The 19,744-nt window shown below is 49.6% G+C and overlaps 1 protein-coding gene across 1 annotated transcript; it reads right to left on the reverse strand.

The window, feature by feature from the left end:
* Nucleotides 1-6,188: 6,188 nt before the first annotated feature.
* On the reverse strand, nt 6,189-7,179 carry LOC113248967 (olfactory receptor 6S1). Its single transcript, XM_026490557.1, is given in 3 exon segments — nt 6,189-6,241; nt 6,244-7,137; nt 7,140-7,179. Coding segments are annotated over 3 exon segments (987 nt in total).
* Between the last annotated feature and the right edge of the window lie 12,565 nt (nt 7,180-19,744).

A 19,744-nucleotide genomic window follows, 5' to 3' on the forward strand; every position in this document is an offset into this window, starting at 1 on the left:
TTCTTACCCAGGCACTTCGCCGGGAAAAAAGCTAGCGCCCTTCTCGCGAGGGCATTGCGCACGGAACAGAGCGGTACCTGGAGGTGTGCTAGGATGGCAATGCCGGACCAGAATCCTCGTCCAGAGGGCGGGGTCCGCGGCAGCGATCCCTTCGCGGTGCAGAATCTAGCCCCCGCCTGGGTGAGGAGCGCGACTGCGCTGTTGGTTCCGGACACCGTCTACCCCACAGTCACAAGCGCCCTGGCAGTCTTCCGGATAATGCAAAGCTGCGGACTGGGGACCCTTGCGCTCCGAAGGCGCAGACATCCATTCCATCCAAAGAGAGCCCAACTGAATGTTTTCCAAGACTCAGTATAACGTAGTGATAAGTCGCCTTGCCATTTCCAGCAAGAGTCCACCAGACCCGTTAGTGCTCTTTGATTGCTTACCTGGAAAACCAGCGGGCTGCCGTGTGAGGTGTCTCCCTGAAACCTTACAGTGTGGTTGATTTCGGTTTGCAGAAGTAGCCCAAACCTGCTGGAATCTTCTGAAACAGCTTGTACAAGGGCAGTCTCTGATTGGATTTCTGACTGATTCTATCATATTTGTCCTTTCCCAGGTTCCTATCTTGGAAAGGTTATGTGGCCAGGCAAGAATCAAGGGGTTTGTGATTGGTGATTGGAAGGAGGGAAAAGAGAGGGCGGAATCTGCCGGGATGCCCTGGCTACCAGTTGGTAGCCCGTCAGAGTGTGATGTAGCTAGCCTGGGCTTTCATGTGTTGGGTGCGTTTGCTCCTGGGAGATGCGCAGTAGGAAGCTGGAAATAAAGTCCTGGCGTTCAGGAGAAAGACTCAAACCGGAGAAGGGAATTTTTAGAATTAAAACCATAGTAATTGTGTGCGTGGTGGCAGGTGGGAGCTACACTTGTGGTGATCACGACATAATGTATCGACTTATTGAATCACTGTGTTGTGCTTCTGAAACTAATGGGACAGTGCGTGTCAACTACAATTTAAAAAATGAACCCACAAGGTGGTGGTGAACATTGGCTTGGAGAAGAATGCACAGGAAAGGTCATTCACAGAGAAAGAATTTAAGGACAGGCCCTGGTGATCACCAGTGTGTAAAAAAGTTGAGAATGGAATCCTGTGAGTGGAGGAACTGGAAGAGGAAGCATGATGGCAATCCCTTGCCCTGACAGCTGATTTGATTCCTCAAGGGGCTGTTGACTGCCTTTTACCAGCTTAAAAGCAGAAAGCGTAGGGAAGCTGACAGGGGTGGGTTGAAGAAGGAGGGAAAGTGTGGACACGTAGGTAAAGAATTCTTTGTAGGAGTTTGGCTGTGAAGGGGAAGACCTAGACCTTTCATGGTTGGCTTGGATGTCTCAGGGTAGTTCATGATTATTTAGTGGGTCCTTTCTTTCCCTGCCCTCAGGACTAGGCAAAGGTTTCTTGGGGTATCGAGGACTCTCAGGGACTTTTATGACCAGCACAGATGAAAGTGGCACCACTACTCCTTCTATTACCGTGGTAGGAGGCAGGAATACTGGCCGGGCTTACAATCAAGACAGGAAGAACTCAGCAGCACTTGAACAAAGGCACAGGAGCAAATTAAAGGGGACTAGCTCATGGCCTGAGGAGGGAGGTGAAAGAAGGAAAGCTGGTTCTGAAAAGCAGAAATAGTTTTAAGATGATCTTAGGTGGGAGAGAGGTATGGGTTTCAGAACCCAAATAATGGTTGTATTGTCTGAGGTTCTTAAGGGTCTAAGTCTATCTGTTGATTCTTAGAGTCCTGGTTGCTTTTTTTGTTTTATTTTGTTGTAATAGAACAGCTTTTTAAATAATATTGATTATAGGAGCTGATGTGGGCCTTTAGTACTCTACACTATTATCAACGTGACACCCCCACCTCGAATCATGCAAAAAGGCCCCCGGCAAATCACCAGTGAGCATGGCTATTTGACCCTTATCCAGCCCTTATGTCATTTGTCCCTTCAAAAAAACGACGTGATGAGATTTTGCTGTGTTCCAAATTACCAGGCACTCTTCTTGGCAAGAAAAACAAACTCAGGTAGGACCCGGTCTCTGTCTTCAAGGCATTTTTCAAAATAATGGGAAAACAGGGAAAATGGTGCCATTGCCAGAGCAAGTATATCATTAAGGATTCGTAGATTTGCCTATTCTGGATATTTCATGTGAGTTGAATCATACAATACATAGTCTTTTGTGACTGGCTTCTTTCACTTAGGACTGTGTTTTTAAGGTTCATCCACGTTGTAGCATTTATCAGTACTTCGCTCCTTTTTGTCAAGTAATATTCTGTTGTATGGATAGACCACGTTTTATTTATCCGTTCATCAACTGATGGGCACTTGAGTTGTTTCCACTTTTCAGCATTATAATGCTGCTATGGATATGGTGTACAAGTTTTTGTGTGGACACAAAAGTTTTTATTTCTTCTGGGTATATACCTAGAAGTGGAATTGATGAGTCATATGCAACTCTATGTTTAAGCTTTTGAGGAACTGTCAGATTTTTCTAGTGGATGCACCAATTTACATTCCCACTAGAAGAGTACGACTGTTCCATTTCTTTACATCTTCATCAATATGTATTAATGTCTTTTCCATTATAGCCATTTCAATGGTTATGAAATGGTCTCTCGTGGTTTCATTTGATTTCCCTGATGACTAACGATGTAGAGTTTCATGTATTTATTGACTATTTGTATAACTTTGTATGTCTCTTCGGATCCTTTACCCATTTTTAATTGAGTTCTTTGTATTTTTGAGAATAGATGTTTTTATATATTCCGGATACAAGCCCTTTTTCAGATGTATGACTTGCAACTACTTCCTGCCGTTCTGTGAGACATCTTTTTCGCTGTCTTGAAAAGTGTCCTTTCAAGCACAAAACTTTTTGATTTTGATGGAGCTCCTGTATGTGGGTTGTTTGTTTGTTGGTTGGATTGCGAGCTTATGTTCAAGAAGACTTTATCTAAGGGAGTCTTGTACCATCTGTGTTGAGGTGCGACCCTCTTCAGAGATGTTGAATCCATTCTGCCCATGGGTGTTATTAACTGAGAATAATGCTTATATGAAGGTACTAGCTTGTGGTTTCCCAGATGACACAAATATTCATAATGTTTTTTCATAATACCTAATTTTTTAAAGTTTTTATCTTAATTCTAATACAGTTAACCTACAGTGTTATAGTAGTTTCAGATGTACATACACTCAACACTTCCATACATCCCCCAGCGCTCACCGAAGCCAGTGTCCTCCTTCATCCCCATCACGTGTTTCACCCATCCCCCCCCACCTCCCCTCTGATAACGCCAGATGACGCAACTTTTGTGTATGAAGACAGAGCTTCAGTTAAGAATTCTCAAAGATGACTTTTTCCTAGAAGCTGACAGATTTGTTGATTGCTGCAAGGCAAATTTTTTCTCACCTACTGTCTCACTGATAATAACCCTCTAGTGTTGGAGCTGTGTGTGCGAGGTTCCATTTCGAACAGTGCTGGAGTACGCTTCATGCGGGAATGAGCACTAACACCCACGCTGCTTACCTGAGTCTAGCGTCTCTCTCAGGGCGGTGGCAGTCATCTGCTCGTGAGTCTTTAATCCATTCAACAAATATTTCCTGGGCACATTCTATGGACCAGGCTCTGCTCTACGTGTTTGAAATACATTCTTATTTTCACCTTCCTCTTAATTTGTGACTTCTAAGAATAACTTTACAATTAGCTAATATTTAACAGCTTTATGGAGGAGGATACACCTGCAAAACCAAACCAGGTAGCTGGAAATGTGGCCAGAAAACCAGGCAAGTTCTTTAGGGAACCAAAGAACAAAGCTATTTTAAATAAGAGTCCAAGATCACTTGTGCGAAGTGCTGCTGACATTCAGACCAAGAGTAGACAATTCTTTATGGAACAGGAACTTGTAAAATGAGATTGAAAAAAAATTGCAATATTTTTTTAATTAAATAAAAAAAGAAAATTGCAGATTGCTTCCTAGTACGATTTTTATTGTGATATTTCCATTCCTAATCACATTCAATTACCTAATGTTTGCTCTTATGTTTTATTAGTAAAATGTCATTTTGTCAGACCCACTTTTAAATTTTACAATGGTCTTATTATATTTTGACCTAAGTCATATATACATGGATATATAATCTTAATTTTATTTTTACATATTAATATAACTATATATTATATACTAATATAATTTTATTATAAATTATAGCATCTATATCTATACAGTCTGTGAGTTCCTTGGTGGCAGAGACCATATATGTGTATCTCTTCTTAGCAACTTATTTCCCAGAACATGGTACTTGATAAACTTTTGTTGAACTGAGTCCCAAGTAATTTCCTACAATAAAGCAATTTTGAAAATAGATGGTTTAATGCACTTTCCTGCCAAAATATGGGGGCAGTTCCTTCCAAAAATATTATACACTGTTACATGAATTCCTCTCCTTGGCCAATGTCTGGGATTGGCTTCAGATTTTTGGCACTGTGAAAGTAGGGAGTTTTTAAGGCAATAGCTCATCTCCTCTCTGGGCAGCAGTCCTAGATCACTCCAGAAGAATTCTTTTTCCTTTTCAAACCACAGGTCATTCCTTCCATTCCTTTCGTTTTCACTCAGAAATACTTTGGGGATTGAAATAGTTCGTGTGTGTGTATTATTAATGAAATGAGATGGAAGCATGACTATTTCCAGTGCCCACTGAAGCTTTATGGCCATCTCTTTGCATGCTAAGGCTCAGCTTGCCAATTTTGTGGCAGTATTTTGAGGTCGACGTGCTGAGATACTTGTATATATATGAGCATTGTCTCTATGTATACAAGCACACTCTAACATGGGATCGATCCCCATTGATAGTCTCTGAAAACTTCTCTAACAAGAAAATACTAGAGAGGGTAAATCAATTTTCCTATGATCTCCAAAGTTGTTTTGTAAATCCCCTTGTTATCCCTATTCCTTTGAATTATTATTTGTCTCTCAGTCTTCTCCTCTAAAATCAAAGCTGCTTGAGGTGAGGAACCATTTCTTGCTCATCTTAGCACATTTCGGAATATCCGACAAAGGTGCTTCACAGACCTTTGCCAAACAAATGTGTAAATAAATGAAAAAAAGTGAGTGAATAAATAAGCGAATACTTGCCCAAGACGTCCAAAGGCACCACGAGTAGGAATCCTCACTCCCTATCGAATATCCAGTGAGGAGCATAAAATGTACCCCAAAGTCTGGCTCCTGGTTGGTACAGCAGTTGGCATTCATAATTCTCTGATATTAAAGGTCTTTGTCCCAGTTCCAATTCTACTAAAAACAAAACAAAATTGAACACAACAAATAAAAGAATGTCAAAAGTGGACAAAGGAAAGGGACGCAATCCAGTGAAAAAAATGAGTGGTAGCTTTAATTCATCTTTGTAATACAGTGCAAATTAGAAAACCACATCAAATGCTATTATTCATGACCTTTCTCTTGGATCTGCTTTTGGAAAGACACCTAGGATTACTGTGGAGAAGTGAGTCCCTTTTCAATTTGCTTTACCTCACTTCCACATGACGGTAAACACAATGTTTTTCATAAAGTGTATATGAAAACACACAAATAATCCATTTATTCTATTTTTATTTAAGATTATAAGGAAATTTTTCTTAAGATTCTTGGTTTTCATAAACAACTGAAAGACTCTACTAAGAACTTTAATAAGTTTTTAACTTTCGGCAAGTTCACAAATAGATCTCTCAAAGAACTGGATTAAAACGATGGATCCTCTTCCCAGACAAATGCATGTAAGGTCAAAAACATAAAATTTACATACTAATGGGACTTATACATTTTCTTTTTTTTTTTTCCCCTTCAAATTTTATTTAAATTCTAGTTAGGCAATAAGTTTTCTGAAGCCCATCCTTAGACTCCCTGGTGATCATCGACCCTTAGGTTAAGTTGTCACAGATTGGAGGATCTTATGATGTAATGATGGTATTGATTATGCTGTATCAATAATAATATGGATTTATAGATGAGACAGAGTCAAGGAATTTTGCTTGAAAGAGAAGGGCAGCCTTGATGACTTTGGAGTTCTTCCGTGGGTCCAGAATTTGGTCATTTGGTGATGTCCATGATGACCATAGGAAAGAGAGGGACAATGGAGAAGACTTGGACTCAGGACTGGTTATAACACTCCCTTCACATCACTGTCTTCCTATTGAAACTCTTAGCAAGTAAAAGATCCCCCAAAGGTCTGCTCCCACCTTCCTAAACATATCCTTCAAAGCTTCCTTGACTCGCTTATTGCGTAAGGCATAGATGAATGGATTCAGCGGTGGTGTCACAAATGTTGTTACCACGGTTGCTGCCCAGTTAGTATCCACAGAGCCACTCTGTGATAGTCGCACATAGAGAAAAATGGCACTTCCATAGAAGAGGGTCACCACCATCAAGTGGGAGGTACAGGTGGAGAAGGCCTTCTGGCGACCTGAAACAGAGGGGATGCGCAGGACAGCCAGAACTATGTGGCCATAGGACACAGCAGTAATCATCAGTGAGGACACAATGACAAGAGAGGCCAGGACAAAGTCAGTTTCCTCCAGTTTCTTGGTGTTGGTGCATGCCAGGTGGAGCAGTGGGCCACTGTCACAGAAGAAGTGCTGCACCACACCATCCTGTTCACAGAAAGGAAGTAAGGCCACAGCCACTGTGGAGCCAAGCACAGGGAAAAGTCCCCCCATCCAGCAGGCCAAGGCCACCCAAGAGCACACAGTGCCATTCATGAGCAGGGGATAGTGCAGAGGGCGACAGATGGCCAGGTAGCGATCCACAGACATGACAGCCAACAGCAGGAACTCAGAGGCCCCAAGAAAGAAGTAGAAATAAAATTGAGTAGTACACGCAGCAAAGGAAATAGTGTGTTGCCTTGAGAGGAAATTGCTCAGCATCTTGGGAATGATGACGGAAGTGAACAAGATCTCTAGGCAGGACAGGTTACCCAGAAAGAAGTACATGGGAGTCTGCAGGCGAGTGTCAGCTCCTACCACCCCAATCAACACGTTGCCTGTTAGAGTCAGCAGATAGACAAGAAGGAAGACAGAAAACAGTTCCGCTTTTGTGTTATTGAGATTCGGGAAACCTGCCAGATGAACTCGGTCACACCACTGCTCTGGTTCTTGCCCGGAGCCATTCTCTTTCCCACCTGTGTGACAACAGGAACCTGATCCTGGTGAGGACACGTCTTCTCCAGAACAATCCTGAAACTTCTTGTATTGTGATATGGCGCACATATCCCCACTTTCTCCAATCCCTGTTAAGATCTGAAGAACCTGAGGTCCTCATCTAATTACTTTTAAACCTGGAGAAGATTTTCCAGAAAGGGTAGCTAACACTTATGTGTAAAAATGCCAGGAGCCTCCATTCTTAGATCCTAAATGGTGATGCCTCATTTTTATAATAATGAGATCATTGACCATCTGAGTTGGACAAAAATATCAAAAAAATAATTTCATGAAGAATATGATTCCCATTCCACCAGGATCAGGACTTGAGTAGGCTGCATAGCTTTGAATTCCATCATCTCCATTTTCTAGCTGAGTAGCCTTGGGAAAGTTATGTAATCACTCCTGCGTTTCTCAATCGTGAAATGCTATAAGAAGCAAGTGAAATAAGAGTGCAAAGCGTTCAAAAGACTTTTGAGCACTTAACTGAAAAACGATGTGGTAGAGAAAGCCGTATAAGTTAGGGCACCAGACTCTAGACTTGGCTTGCTATTGCCCTTGGAAGGTGATTGTCGCACCCAGCTGGTTTGTCCTTCAACTGCTTGGCTGTGGAATGAATCATAGCAATGTAGGTCATTAGTACATCTATTATATAAAATGACCTTTTTCATGGAGAATTTCCCCCAGAACTTATGGATCTAACTGAACTAAGCTTATCATAAAATGCTTGCTTATCTAAAGCAAGTTATGGTATGTTTGAAAGAGAGAATAGGGCTAAACTACACTGAATCATTCGATCAGGTATCCACATCGATATATTTAATGTCAACATTAAGCTAAATATTCTGGGGGATATTAGGATGAGTTTCCTTTTTTTTTTTTAAGATTTATTTATTTATTTATTTAGAGAGTGAGTGCATGGACAGGAGGAGGGGCAGAGGGAGAGGGAGAGAAGCAGACTCCCCGCTGAGCGCAGAGCCACACTTGGGGCTTGATCTCAAGACCCTGAGATCATGACCCTGAGATTATGACCTGACCGAAGTCAAGAGTCAGGCGCTTAACCAACTGAGCCACCCAGGCGCCCCTAGGGTGGGTTTCTTATGCTCTTTCACTCCATGATACCAATCCAAGGCCCTTTCACAAACCTGGGGTCAATTAGAGGACTTGACAGAGACAGAATCAGGAATTCCTGGTAATTACTCACAAGATCAGAAATGAAGTCCTTAATATTTCATTCAAATCCTTCCAGTTTTGAAGACCACCACCAGTTATAAGAATCAAATCGATGATATTCTGAAACTTGCTTTAAAAAAAATGCCTCCGTTATTAGAATACTGATCACATTTAGTCATGCAAAGCGTGAGAATTGACCTTAAGGCCTTGGTTCTCAGCCCTATTGTTCTCTGGCACACTCCAGAACTCTTTGCTCCCAGCAGGCAGTAACCTCTTTAATTACAATGTCTCAACCCGGGTCCCACGTGAGTAGGAACTTTTTTGTACTTTTGTGTAGGATAAAGCACTTCTGTGGTCTTTCTCCCTAGGGATTCCATTCAGAGCCTCATCTTCCTCCAGCTTCTCCGGGAATTGCCTCACTGTCAATAAAATCATTCAACTCCTCTTCTGTATTGATTATATATTGGGTGCTACCTATACTTTATGATTCAGAAATAAAGGAGACATTGCCACTGATGAGGTTACGGAATGTACGTGAGGTTCAGTGGGGTGGAATCCGGAGCCGACGACCAGGAGAGAATTCTTGAGACGTCCTTGGTGCAAAACTGGTGGTTTATGACAGGACCCGTGGCAGAAAGAGCTGCTGCCCCGGCTTGTGAGGGGTGGCTGATGATAAGACTATGGGGTTGGGGGAAGGGAAGGAAAAAGGGAGGTTGAGATAATACTTGCATATGTTAAAGAAGACTCCCAAGGTGCAGAGGCCTTGCCATTGTCTAGGGAAGGTGGTTTTGCCCTCTAGCAAGGCATGAACATTAAGACGGTTGGGAACTTCCTGGAGGCTGCAGATTAGAAGGACATTTCATTGTATCTACTTTCCCTTCAGGAAGCTAAGTAATTGATAGAAAGGCTTGGTTCTTGGAAAGTGCTAAGACATTGGGAAGCTGAGGGAGACTTAAGTCTTGCAGGATTGTGGTGTCTATAAGGTGAACTATTTCTTTGCCCTTTAGGGCAGCCGGGAGTGCCTGCGGAATGTCACCTCCACCCCATGGTGGGGGGTGGGTGGGGGGTGTCAGTTCCAGCTTTGTCCTCAGCTAGCCTTCTCTTGCCTCCTCAGTAAAGGTCCCTCCTGTTCACAGAGGTTCAAGCAGTTCTCGCTGTTGCCACCTAGTGGACATATGGATGAACACATTCAGGTCGTGTCTGTGACTCCCTGAGCTGAGCGGCCCTGAGAGGTTGGTTCCTGCCTGCGAGGAGAGGGCCCAAAAAGGATGGACCCGGAGCAAGCAGACAAGTGTGGCCCGGCCGACGCCCCTCTGCTGGCCTGGAAGCAGGACCCGGTTGCTCTACTTAGAAGCTGAGTTCTAGAGCAAGAGGGGCTGGAGTGGCTGGGGTGTGTCCCGGGACGGGGTCTGGATGAGGGGTGTTCCAGGACGGGGGTGGGGGGGTGGGGGGGCAGGGCTGCTTGTGGAGGGAGGATCCATGAGGGCGGTATGGGCAGGCTCTTCCTTGCTCCACGGGTCCCGCCCAGGGAGCCTGATGGCCTCACTGCTGGCTTGTCTTCCTCGTGATTTCAGGGTTCATCTCTAGTCTCCGGGGACCCTCCTTTCCCAAGCAAGGCTCCACGGAAAGAAAGAGAGTATAGCTAGAGGACCCTGCAGCCAATACTCCAACAATGGGACTAGCGTGTGTTCCAGAAATTGTGCTTTTAGGAAACAGCCCTAAAGCAGAAGAGATTTACGGCACATTGTACTCTTCACTTTAAGGGGGAGACTCAAAGAATTGGAGAGGTCTCAGTTGTTGGGCAGGTGGTGCTGCTGAGTAAATGATGTGTAGCCCCTGAAAATGCAGAAGGGGACAGGAGAGGAGTAGCAGTGCCTGTCCACTGTGGGGACCTCAGGCCGAACAAGAGCCCAGCTGTGGAACCCTCCCTGCCCCACCCTGTCCCCCACACAGGCAAACCCCCTCCCCCGCTCTCACTCACCCATACACTCCGAGGGAAAGGACTGGAAGAGGGACACCATGTGTTATGGGCTATCATGGTAGAAGGTAGAAGGAATGTGTCTTCCTTTCTTCATATTTACATCACTCTTTTGCTACCAAAACATAATCTGGCTGAAACCTTAGAGAACTTTTAAATTACCTGATATGTTTGTAATAAAGAGGAAGATTTAATATGCAGTCTTAATATTTTTATAATATGCACATTAGAATCATTGAAACCTGGCCTATCCAGGAAAATGAAAGATTTTGAAGGTGTCTCCTGGACCCAGATATTTCTGGCTCCTGGGTCACACTTACAAAAGGGAAGCCTATCCCAGATCATGAAAACATTTCATTTTGGGGCTTCACATGCGCAGTATTGTATCAGGAATATTCCTTTGTAGTAAAATGGGTTTTTTTGTTTGTTTGTTTGTTTCTGTTTTTATTTTTCTGTGTTTGTTTGTTTTTTAAGAGAAAAAAACCTGAAAAAAAAAATGAATCACTCATAGGTTACGTAGCTAGATACAAAAAGGCCACACTGCCTGATCCCACACACATGAAAACCCAGAAGAAGTAACTCACAGAGGCGGAGACGAGAGGGGAGCCGTGGCTGCAGGGACTGGGCTGAGGGAATGAGCAGTATCTGACGAGTGGCACGGGAGTGTCTGGGAGGGAAATATTGTAGAAGGACAGGTTGTGAAACACTGTGTACCTAATGACACCTGGAGGTACAATTTAAAAGGATCAGAGTAAAATTCCACGAAAACTCAATTTATCCTTTATTTATAGACCAGAATATATTAAGCTATGAAATAGGTGCATGAACAACGCAAAAATTAGAAACACTGGAATGACAGGGGAGGGGAAGCCATCCTTTGGGGATTCAGCGAGCAGGAACTGCTGCTCCGGGGCCGAGGCCGGATGCTCCACTGAGAGAGGTGGCAGGCGGCGCCCTTCGGCAAGCCCGATAACTGGTGCTGTAGCCTGCTTGGACTCCGGGGCTGCCAAAGGTGCAGGTGGCTCTTGTAGCTGCTGACAGGGAGTCAGAGCTCTGTGTATATCCTCCGCTGGCTCTGACAAGGCAAGTGACATCAGGGGCCCTTCAGGGACCTCCATAGTTAGTGCCGCAGCGTGCGCGGGCGCCGGGGCTGCCAAAGGTGCAGGTGGGTCTTCAAGCTCCCGACAGAGAGTCAGAGCGCTGAGTATATCCTGCCGTGGCTCTGAAATGGGAGGTGTCATCACGGGCTCTTCAGGGACCTCCATGGCTGGTGCCGGAGCCTGCTCAGGCTCCCGCGCTGTCAAAGGTGCAGGTGCCTCTTCTTGCACCTGACAGAAGGTCAGAGCCGTGAGTCTATCCTCTGTTGGCTCTGACATGGGACGTGGCCTAAGGGGCTCTTCAAGGACCTCCATAGCTAGGACTGCAGCCGGCTCGGGCTCCGGTGCTGCCAAGGGCAGAGGTGGCTCTTGGAGCTTCTGACAGGCGGTCAGAGCTGTGAGTATGTCCTGCGGCGGCTCCGACAGGGCAGGTGGCATCAGGGGCCCTTCAGGGACCTCCATAGCAGGAGCTGGAGCCTGCTCGGGCTCTGGGGCTGCCAAGGATGCCGGTGGCTCTTGCAGCTCATGACCGTTCGTCAGAGCTGTGAGTGTATCCTCCGCTGCCTGTGACATGGCAAGTGGCATCAGTGGCCCTTCAGGGGCCTCCATAGCTACTGCTGCAGCGTGTGCGGGCGCTGGGGCTGCGAAAAGTGCAGGGCGGTCCTCAAGCTCCTGACAGGGAGTCAGAGCTGTGAGTATATCCTCTGTTGGCTGTGACCTGAGACGTGGCCCAAGGGGCTCTTCAGGGACCTCCGTAGCTGGTGCTGCAGGCTGCTCGGGCTCCGGCGCTGCCAAGGGCGGTGGTGGCTCTTGGAGCTCCTGACAGGGAGTCAGAGCAGTGAGTATGTCCTGCCGTGGCTCTGAAATGGCAGGTGGCATCAGGGGCCCCTCAGGGACCTCCATAGCTAGTGCTGGAGCCTGCTCGGGCTCCAGGCTTTCCAAAGGTACAGGTGACTCTTCTAGCTCCCGACAGAGAGTCAGAGCTGTGAGTATATCCTGCCATGGCTCTGACGTGGGAGGTGTCATCTCGGGCTCTTCAGGGACCTCCGTGGCTGGTGCTGGGGCCTGCTGAGGCTCCTGGCTTTCCAAAGGTGCAGGTGACTCTTCTAGCTCCTGAGAGGGAGTCAGAGCAGTGAGTATGTCCTGCCATGGCTCTGACATGGGAGGTGCCATCACAGGCTCTTCAGGGACCTCCGTGGCTGGTGCTGCAGCCTGCTCGGGCTCCGGCGCTGCCAAGGGCGGTGGTGGCTCTTGGAGCTCCTGACAGGGAGTCAGAGCAGTGAGTATGTCCTGCGCCAGCTCCGACAGGGCAGGTGGCATCAGGGTCCCCTCAGGGACCTCCATAGGTAGTGCTGGAGCCTGCTCGGGCTCCAGGCTTTCCAAAGGTGCAGGTGACTCTTCTAGCTCCTGAGAGGGAGTCAGAGCAGTGAGTATGTCCTGCCGTGGCTCTGACGTGGGAGGTGTCATCTCGGGCTCTTCAGGGACCTCCGTGGCTGGTGCTGGGGCCTGCTGAGGCTCCTGGCTTTCCAAGGGTGCAGGTGACTCTTGCACGTCCTCACGGTGGATCAGAGCCCTGATCACCAGCTGCACTGGGCCCGACATGTCAGGTGACGTCCCTGCTCTTTTGAGTTGCTGAGCTCCAGCAGCAGTGATGGGATTTTCCAGCTCAGGCTCTGAAGCTGCATCAGGCACCACAGTGGGAGGTGGGACTAGCTTTCGGCGCGGTCGCGGATCTCGCTCTGGGGCTGCTGCTGTCGCTCCAAGAAGAGAAAGTATGGTCATCATGATTGTCTTTCCATGTCCCTTCCAAATGAAGGCAACTTTGCCCACCACTCAGTACTGTCTAAGAACCCGTCCCTGGGTGGTCTCCCCAAACTGTAGCCCATGGGGACAGTGATCTGAGACCACACCTTGCTCCCAGCCACACTGCAGTCTGTGGAGGCTTGCTCTGTGTGGCCCACTCTCTCCCCTCCACAGGCCTCCATCAGTCACCCCCAGTCCTCCTCACCCCCAGCCTCCGGCTCAGCGGGCTCGAGGTGTCGCAGCCGAGAGAGGAGGAGCCAGGCACGTTGCTCCAGGTCTGAGCCTGGCACGAGGAGCCCTACGTATGCCAGTAGTGTCTTTAGGCAGGGAAATTCTGGGGGCTGGAAGAAATCTTCAGGGTAGCGGCCCAGCCAGGTGCCCAGGATGGAGGAGATGGCCCTGGGGACAGACAGGTGGGCAGAGGAGTCAGAGGACAGGGCACCTCCCACGCGGATGCCCCAGGGAGCCCCTGTGGGAAGCTGGGCCCCTGGGTCCCCGGCTCCTGGCTGTCAGAGCCCATTCCTACTCCATGTCCACCTGTGATGTGGCAGAGCTGCCTGAGGCAGGCCTGGTCACTGAGGAGGGGCTGGCCCAAAGCCTCTGTGAGTGGGAGCCCTTGACCCCTGGTGTGACCATTTCTGTCCTCCAAGCGGAAGCTGGACACCCTGCTCAGTCTCCCTGCCCACTTGCCGCGTGACTTGCACTGCATGTGGGCAGGGAGGGGTGGCGTGTCTGGCGTGGTCATTGCTGTGACTATCCAACCAAGGAGGGAACTAAGGGACTCTGTCCCATCCCTGGCCTTCCCAGGACCCTCCCGATACCGCCCACTTCCCCTCCCGTGCCTACGTGCTGCCTCGTTCAGTAGGTGCCAGGAGAGGGTGTCCTTGCGTGGACACTAATCTCCCACTGGCTGGGGGACGTCCAGTCCCCGAGGCCTCCCTGGGTCTCCTGAGTACCTGCTGAGCACCCAGTGTCGACGTTCCACCAGATGTGTGGAAGCCATGCCCTTTGTTCTGGGTCCCAGGATTGGGGTAGAGACAGGGCTGAGAGGCGGCGGGGATGGGGAATGACTCTGTTAGGGGCTGAGGCTGCCCTCCAGCCCGCTCTGCTCTCCCACAGTGCCCACACCCCACCCAGGGCTCTCCAGGCCCCCTTTCCTCTTCTGCAGAAGCAGCCCTCAGACCTGGACCCTCTCACAGGAATGGCAGATGTGTGGGATGAGGGTCCAGCAGCCCCCAGATCACAGTCCCCTCGCTGCCCTCTCGAAGAAGGAAGGGCCCTGTGCATTAGCCAAAGCTCACTCACGTGCCCCGCTGCTCCTGGGCTCCGCCGATCTTGTCCCAGGAAGAGAGGACGCATCTGTAGCTAGAGGAGGCCGGAGGGGTGGTGGGGGGATCACATGAAATGCCCTGTGAACCCTCCCTCTCATCATATCTAGTGTCACTGTCTTACTGCCGACTAGAATGGAGCCCTGGGGTGCTCCCGGGTGCTGTCTGCTGTGTGCGTGGGATCACAGTCAGCGCCCAGGGAAGCGTCTGCAGGTCTGCACCCAGAAGGGCATCCATCCTTTATGCTCGATGAATGAAAGGGCCCCCACCAGCCCCATCCCAGAGAGCTGAGTGGGCCCGGGGCCCCCTGCTAATGCCCGGGCATGCCTGCTCTGGTCTCACTCAGGACACAGACCCCAGATGGAGTGTCAGATGTCCTTTTCCAAGGGGAAAAGAGCCCAGCTCAAGACCGTGGTGACGGTGAGGGCTAAGGCAGAGGCTTCTTCATGGGGAGCGGGACGATGATCCACGAGCACGACCACAGCCCCCGTAGCGGACCTTTCCACAGGGCCAGGCGCCCAGGTGTCCTTACCCTCCAGGACCCCACTGAGTCCCTGTAATAACTCTGCCCCAGTCCGAGGAGCCCACTGAGGCTCCGGGAAGTTGGGTGGCAGTCCCCAGACTCCCAGGCAGGAGGTGGGCAAATCCCACTGGGCTGTGGAGGGGCAGGGTGCTCACCTTGTCACCAGCTGGTCCAGCACCTCCTGGGTGGTAGCATAAGCTCTGTATGTGGCCAGGAACATGGAGACGTAGCTGAGGTCTCCGTCTAGGAAGGCGGTCAGCAGGTGTTCTACTCGCTTCTTCAGCAGCTCTGCCCGTTGGGGCCGCACCACACGGGTCCCATTGCTCTTCACGGTTGAGGCCTTTCTAGCCTGAGGTGGGACAGGGGAGACATGCGGTCTTCACTGCGGTCACCAGGAGGGTTGGGGGTTGGAGCCCAGAGCAAACCCCCAGGCTCTCGGTGACGTAGGCAAAGAGGTGGGACAGGAGGGCCCACAGTAGACAAAAGGAGCAAGGTGCCTGGCTGGTTCCGTGGGTTCAGGGTCCGCCTCTTGGTTTCAGCTGAGCTCCTGATGCGCGCGTCCTGAGATCGAGTCCGTCGTCAGGCTTCGCACTTAGGGCAGGGTCTGCTTGAGGATCCTGTCTCTCCCTCTGTGTCTCCAACCCCCGTCTCTGTCTCTGTCTCTGTCTCTGTCTCTGTCTGTCTCTCAAAAAAAATAACTCGTGCAATCTCTTTAGGGAAAAAGGAGAATGGCAACAATACGGGGATGTGAGGTGGGGGGTGTGTGAATGGATGTCGGTATCTCAGGTCAGATCGTTAGCTGAGTATTGACAGCCGCTCCCTGCACTAACGGCATCGTCCCTGTGATTTCTGACGATGTATGTCAGGCTTGAGAACACAGAGACTGTTTCACGGGTGGGGGTGCTCGGGATTTTAGGGCAGGTAGGATGTTCCGTGCAGCGCTGTGAGTTGGCAACAGAAGGGAATCACATGAACGTCCTGCCTCTGTGAAGGGCTCAGTGGCTGCGGTAACGGATGGGCCTTCTGGAATGTTGTGCAGCACAAGGAGGCGCCTGCTCCGGACCCTGGAGGGGCCCCAGGGATGGGTTCCTTCACAACCAAAGGGCAGAGCAATAGGCATAGTACCATGAGCCCCAGGCCCCTTTGGGGAAAAGTCTCCCAGCTCAGCAGGATCTCGAGCAAGGGATGAGAGGTGGTTTAAGGTGGCTTTTCTGATATTCGTACAGATATGTGGATAGGGACTGTGCATGGGGCCAAGGCCGTTGGCAGGGCCCTGAGGGCAGGTTTGGGGAGGAGATGGGGTTCACATGGGAGCAGGAGTCCAGGAGGGAGCCCCGAGGAGCCCAGAGGCTGGTTTCTGGGATCTGGGTCCCTTTGTGCCGCATCGGTGCCCTGGGTGCTGGGTCCCTCCGGCACCTCCACTCACCCTGAGCCAGCGCTGGACTTTGTTGGCAGTAGGGGACTCCTTCCTGTCCTTTTGGGAGGTGGGGCAGGGGATCCCATCGTTCAGCTCCTGCCCTGTCTCCTGTGTGGAGCTCTGTAAAGACAGTGCCCGGCAGCCAGGCGGGAGGCCTCGGAGGTCTGTCTGGCTGCCTTTGCTGGTCCTCAGACCCAGGGGACTCCCTTGCAGACCCACCACACCCCAGGATGCACGCAGCTCCACCATGGAGAGAAAAGTGACACAGCTCGAGGGCCTTGGATTCACTCTGGCCCTGGTGAGAGGCACCTCAGGAATCCTCTTTCCACCCTGCCCACCGTGGCATCGGTGTGACCATGAAGGCATCCCCAGGGTATCCACTGCCCTGCAACCTCCTCCAGCCCAGGGCGGGACCTCCCCCACATACCCCTCTTTCCCTGAAACTGGGGGGATGGGGCTGCCCGGGGGTGGCTCGGAGAGGTGGCCTGGCCTGGCCTGGCCTAGGTCGCTCGGTATTACCTTCCGGCACCTCCTGGCAAAGGCCCTGCGGCGTCGGGGGCACGGGTTGAGCCAGTGTCTGCAGCAGGTGAAAAGTCCCTCACCCCGGGGTTTCTGGAAGCCAGAGCCCCGGAAAATGGGCACGCAGCAAGAGAACATCTTTCACTATCGAATGTCTCCGGCCAAGTGAGCCTGATACGGGACCGCACTAGAATGTGGGTGCCTGGTGACCGGGGTTCCAAGTTCTGTGGGGGTCGGTTATCAGAGAAGTGACTTCACTTCCTGAGATCCCCTCCCCGAGTCCACACCTGGACTAGCACCTACACAAACAGTGCTCTGGGCTGCCGACTGCTCATCCCCTTTCTGCGTGCCATGCCACATGCGTACCCGGTGACACCAACACAACCCTCTCCACAGGCCCTAGGGAAGGTCTGGGTGCAGCCAGGGCCCCAGCTTAGAAACACCCCGGGCTCTGACGCAAGTCTCCATCTTCCCTGTTGGGGACCCCGGAGAAGCCGTTGTGCCCGTCAGGGATGGTCTGTGTCTTGCCTGTGCGATAGGGATTTTTCCAGCGGACTTCTTGCGGAAGTCCACAGGCATAGGTGGGATACCATCTAAGAAACTGGGGGAGTGGTGTCCCACGTAGGGAATACCTGCCACCACATTTTCTTCCTTTCTCACCTTCTCTGAGTCTGTAGCTCCTCCGATGCCACCCACAGTCCCTATTGTGTTGTGTGTGTATCTGTGCACGTGTGCGGGCCCCAATACTCGTATTGTGCAGGCCGAGAAGATGAGAGTCCCACCTAGGGGTGGATGGGAAATAGCTTTCCCAGGTCTTAGGCTTTCTAATTTCCAAGGCAAACCCTGCAGAAGGCATTGGAGCCTTGGCTTAGAGGGGCTGAGCCCACCCTTACCCCTAGACACTGCCAGTCGTGTGTCACGAGCCATCCCTCCTTTCCTCTGGGTGTCATGCGGGCAGGGGTGCCGTCAGTGGGTTGCCCTGGCCTGGGCTCCTCCTCAGACGGGTACGTGCCGGGATGCCTCCTGCCTGGGATGTCGATGCTTCTTCTCACCCCCACACCATCTCCAGGTCTATGGCCAGTTCCAAATCACAACCTCTTCCCGAGCTCCCAGTGAGTAGCTAGGTTCAGCCACGGCCCCACCGTTGAGGACACTCGGAGAGCTGGGTTCAGGCCTGGTTCTGCCTTCTTAGCAGTCTGTGATTCTGGGCAAGGCACGGACCCTGCTGGGGTCTTCCCCTTGTTGCAGAGGCTGTCTCTTACGTAACTGATTTTCTTTTATTTGAAAGATTTTCTGTGTTGGTTTGAGAGACAGAGTGTGGGGGGTGGGGAGGATAGAGGGAGTGGGGGACAGCATCTCAAGCTGACTCTGTGCTGAGTGTGATGCCCAATGCTGGTCTTGATCCCAAGACCCTGAATTCGTGACCTGAGTCCAGATCACGAGTCGGAAGCTTAAGCAACTGAGCCACCCAGGCGCCCTGGCAAAAGAACACTGTCGATGTATTTCCAGGCAATGCAGGGAAGCGAGTAGTGCAAGAGGGAAGACAAACATGGGGGACTCTGTATTTCCCTAACTTACTGCCTAAAGAGATTTCATTTCTAGTCTACGGGTCAGGAATGAAGAATACAGGCGAAGCTCAGCCATTTCCATAGAGTTGGAGACAGCAAGATGGAAGTTTGGAGAAGTCAATATGGCTGTGGTTTACAGTACAGAATACTGAGGAGAGCTGCACAGAGAAAGAGGACCTCAGAAAGCCATCTAGGATCACTTTTGAGTTTTCATAGAATTCCGCAGTAGGGCACATGTGTGAGGAACGTAGGTGGTGTGGGGAAAATAATAGCCCAGGGGAAGCAGAGAGGAAAATGTCACTAGCCTTCACACACAATCAGGAAAAGTCTGTGCTACCGGCAGCAGGCAGAGTGGAAAACCTCGTAATTCGTGGGACGTTGCAAAGAGAGCTCAGAATACCAACAGAACAGTAGCAAAATACATTGAAGACCACTGTGATACCACCTAACAAACCTTTGGAAAGCTAGTCTGGAAGGATAAAATAGTTTTCCAGGAGCCTCCCCATCAGAACAATCCTCAAGAGTATGTGTAGAAATATAAGCCATAGTTAATATCTAACAATTAAAATTCACGATACCTGCCTTCCAACAAAAGATTACCAGGATGCAAAGAGGGAGAAAAGTTCACCTCGTACTGAGGAGAAAGATTAAACAATAGAAACCTACCCAGAAATGAAAAAGACGATGGAAGTATTGCCCATGGACATTCAAACCACCGTTAGAAAGAGGTTTTACATACGTAAGAATGTACACAAAGGATGAAGTGAAACAGAGATATAGAAAATATGAAAACAAGGAAAACCCAACTTCTGGAGCTGAACAGTAGCACGTCTAAGATGAAAAATGTAGTAGATGGCCTTTCTTTCACGTTAGACACTAAACAGCAAAAAGAGAGAGAGAGACAGAGAGAGAGAGAGAGAGAACGTGAATGTATGATCATTGCATTTGTCCAGAATAAATCAGAGAAAAGGAAGGGTGCAAACCACGCCCTGCACACAAACACTAGAGTATGTGTGAGCTTTGTAGCAATTTCACGTGGCCTGGTAGATAAGAAATTGGCTGAGGTACAGAAAAAAACTGTTTGAAGAAGTAATGTCTGATTATTATCTGAATTGTATGAACCCTCTA

This window comes from Ursus arctos, unplaced genomic scaffold (assembly GCF_023065955.2).
Source record: "Ursus arctos isolate Adak ecotype North America unplaced genomic scaffold, UrsArc2.0 scaffold_37, whole genome shotgun sequence".
Classification (NCBI taxonomy): Eukaryota; Metazoa; Chordata; class Mammalia; order Carnivora; family Ursidae; genus Ursus; species Ursus arctos.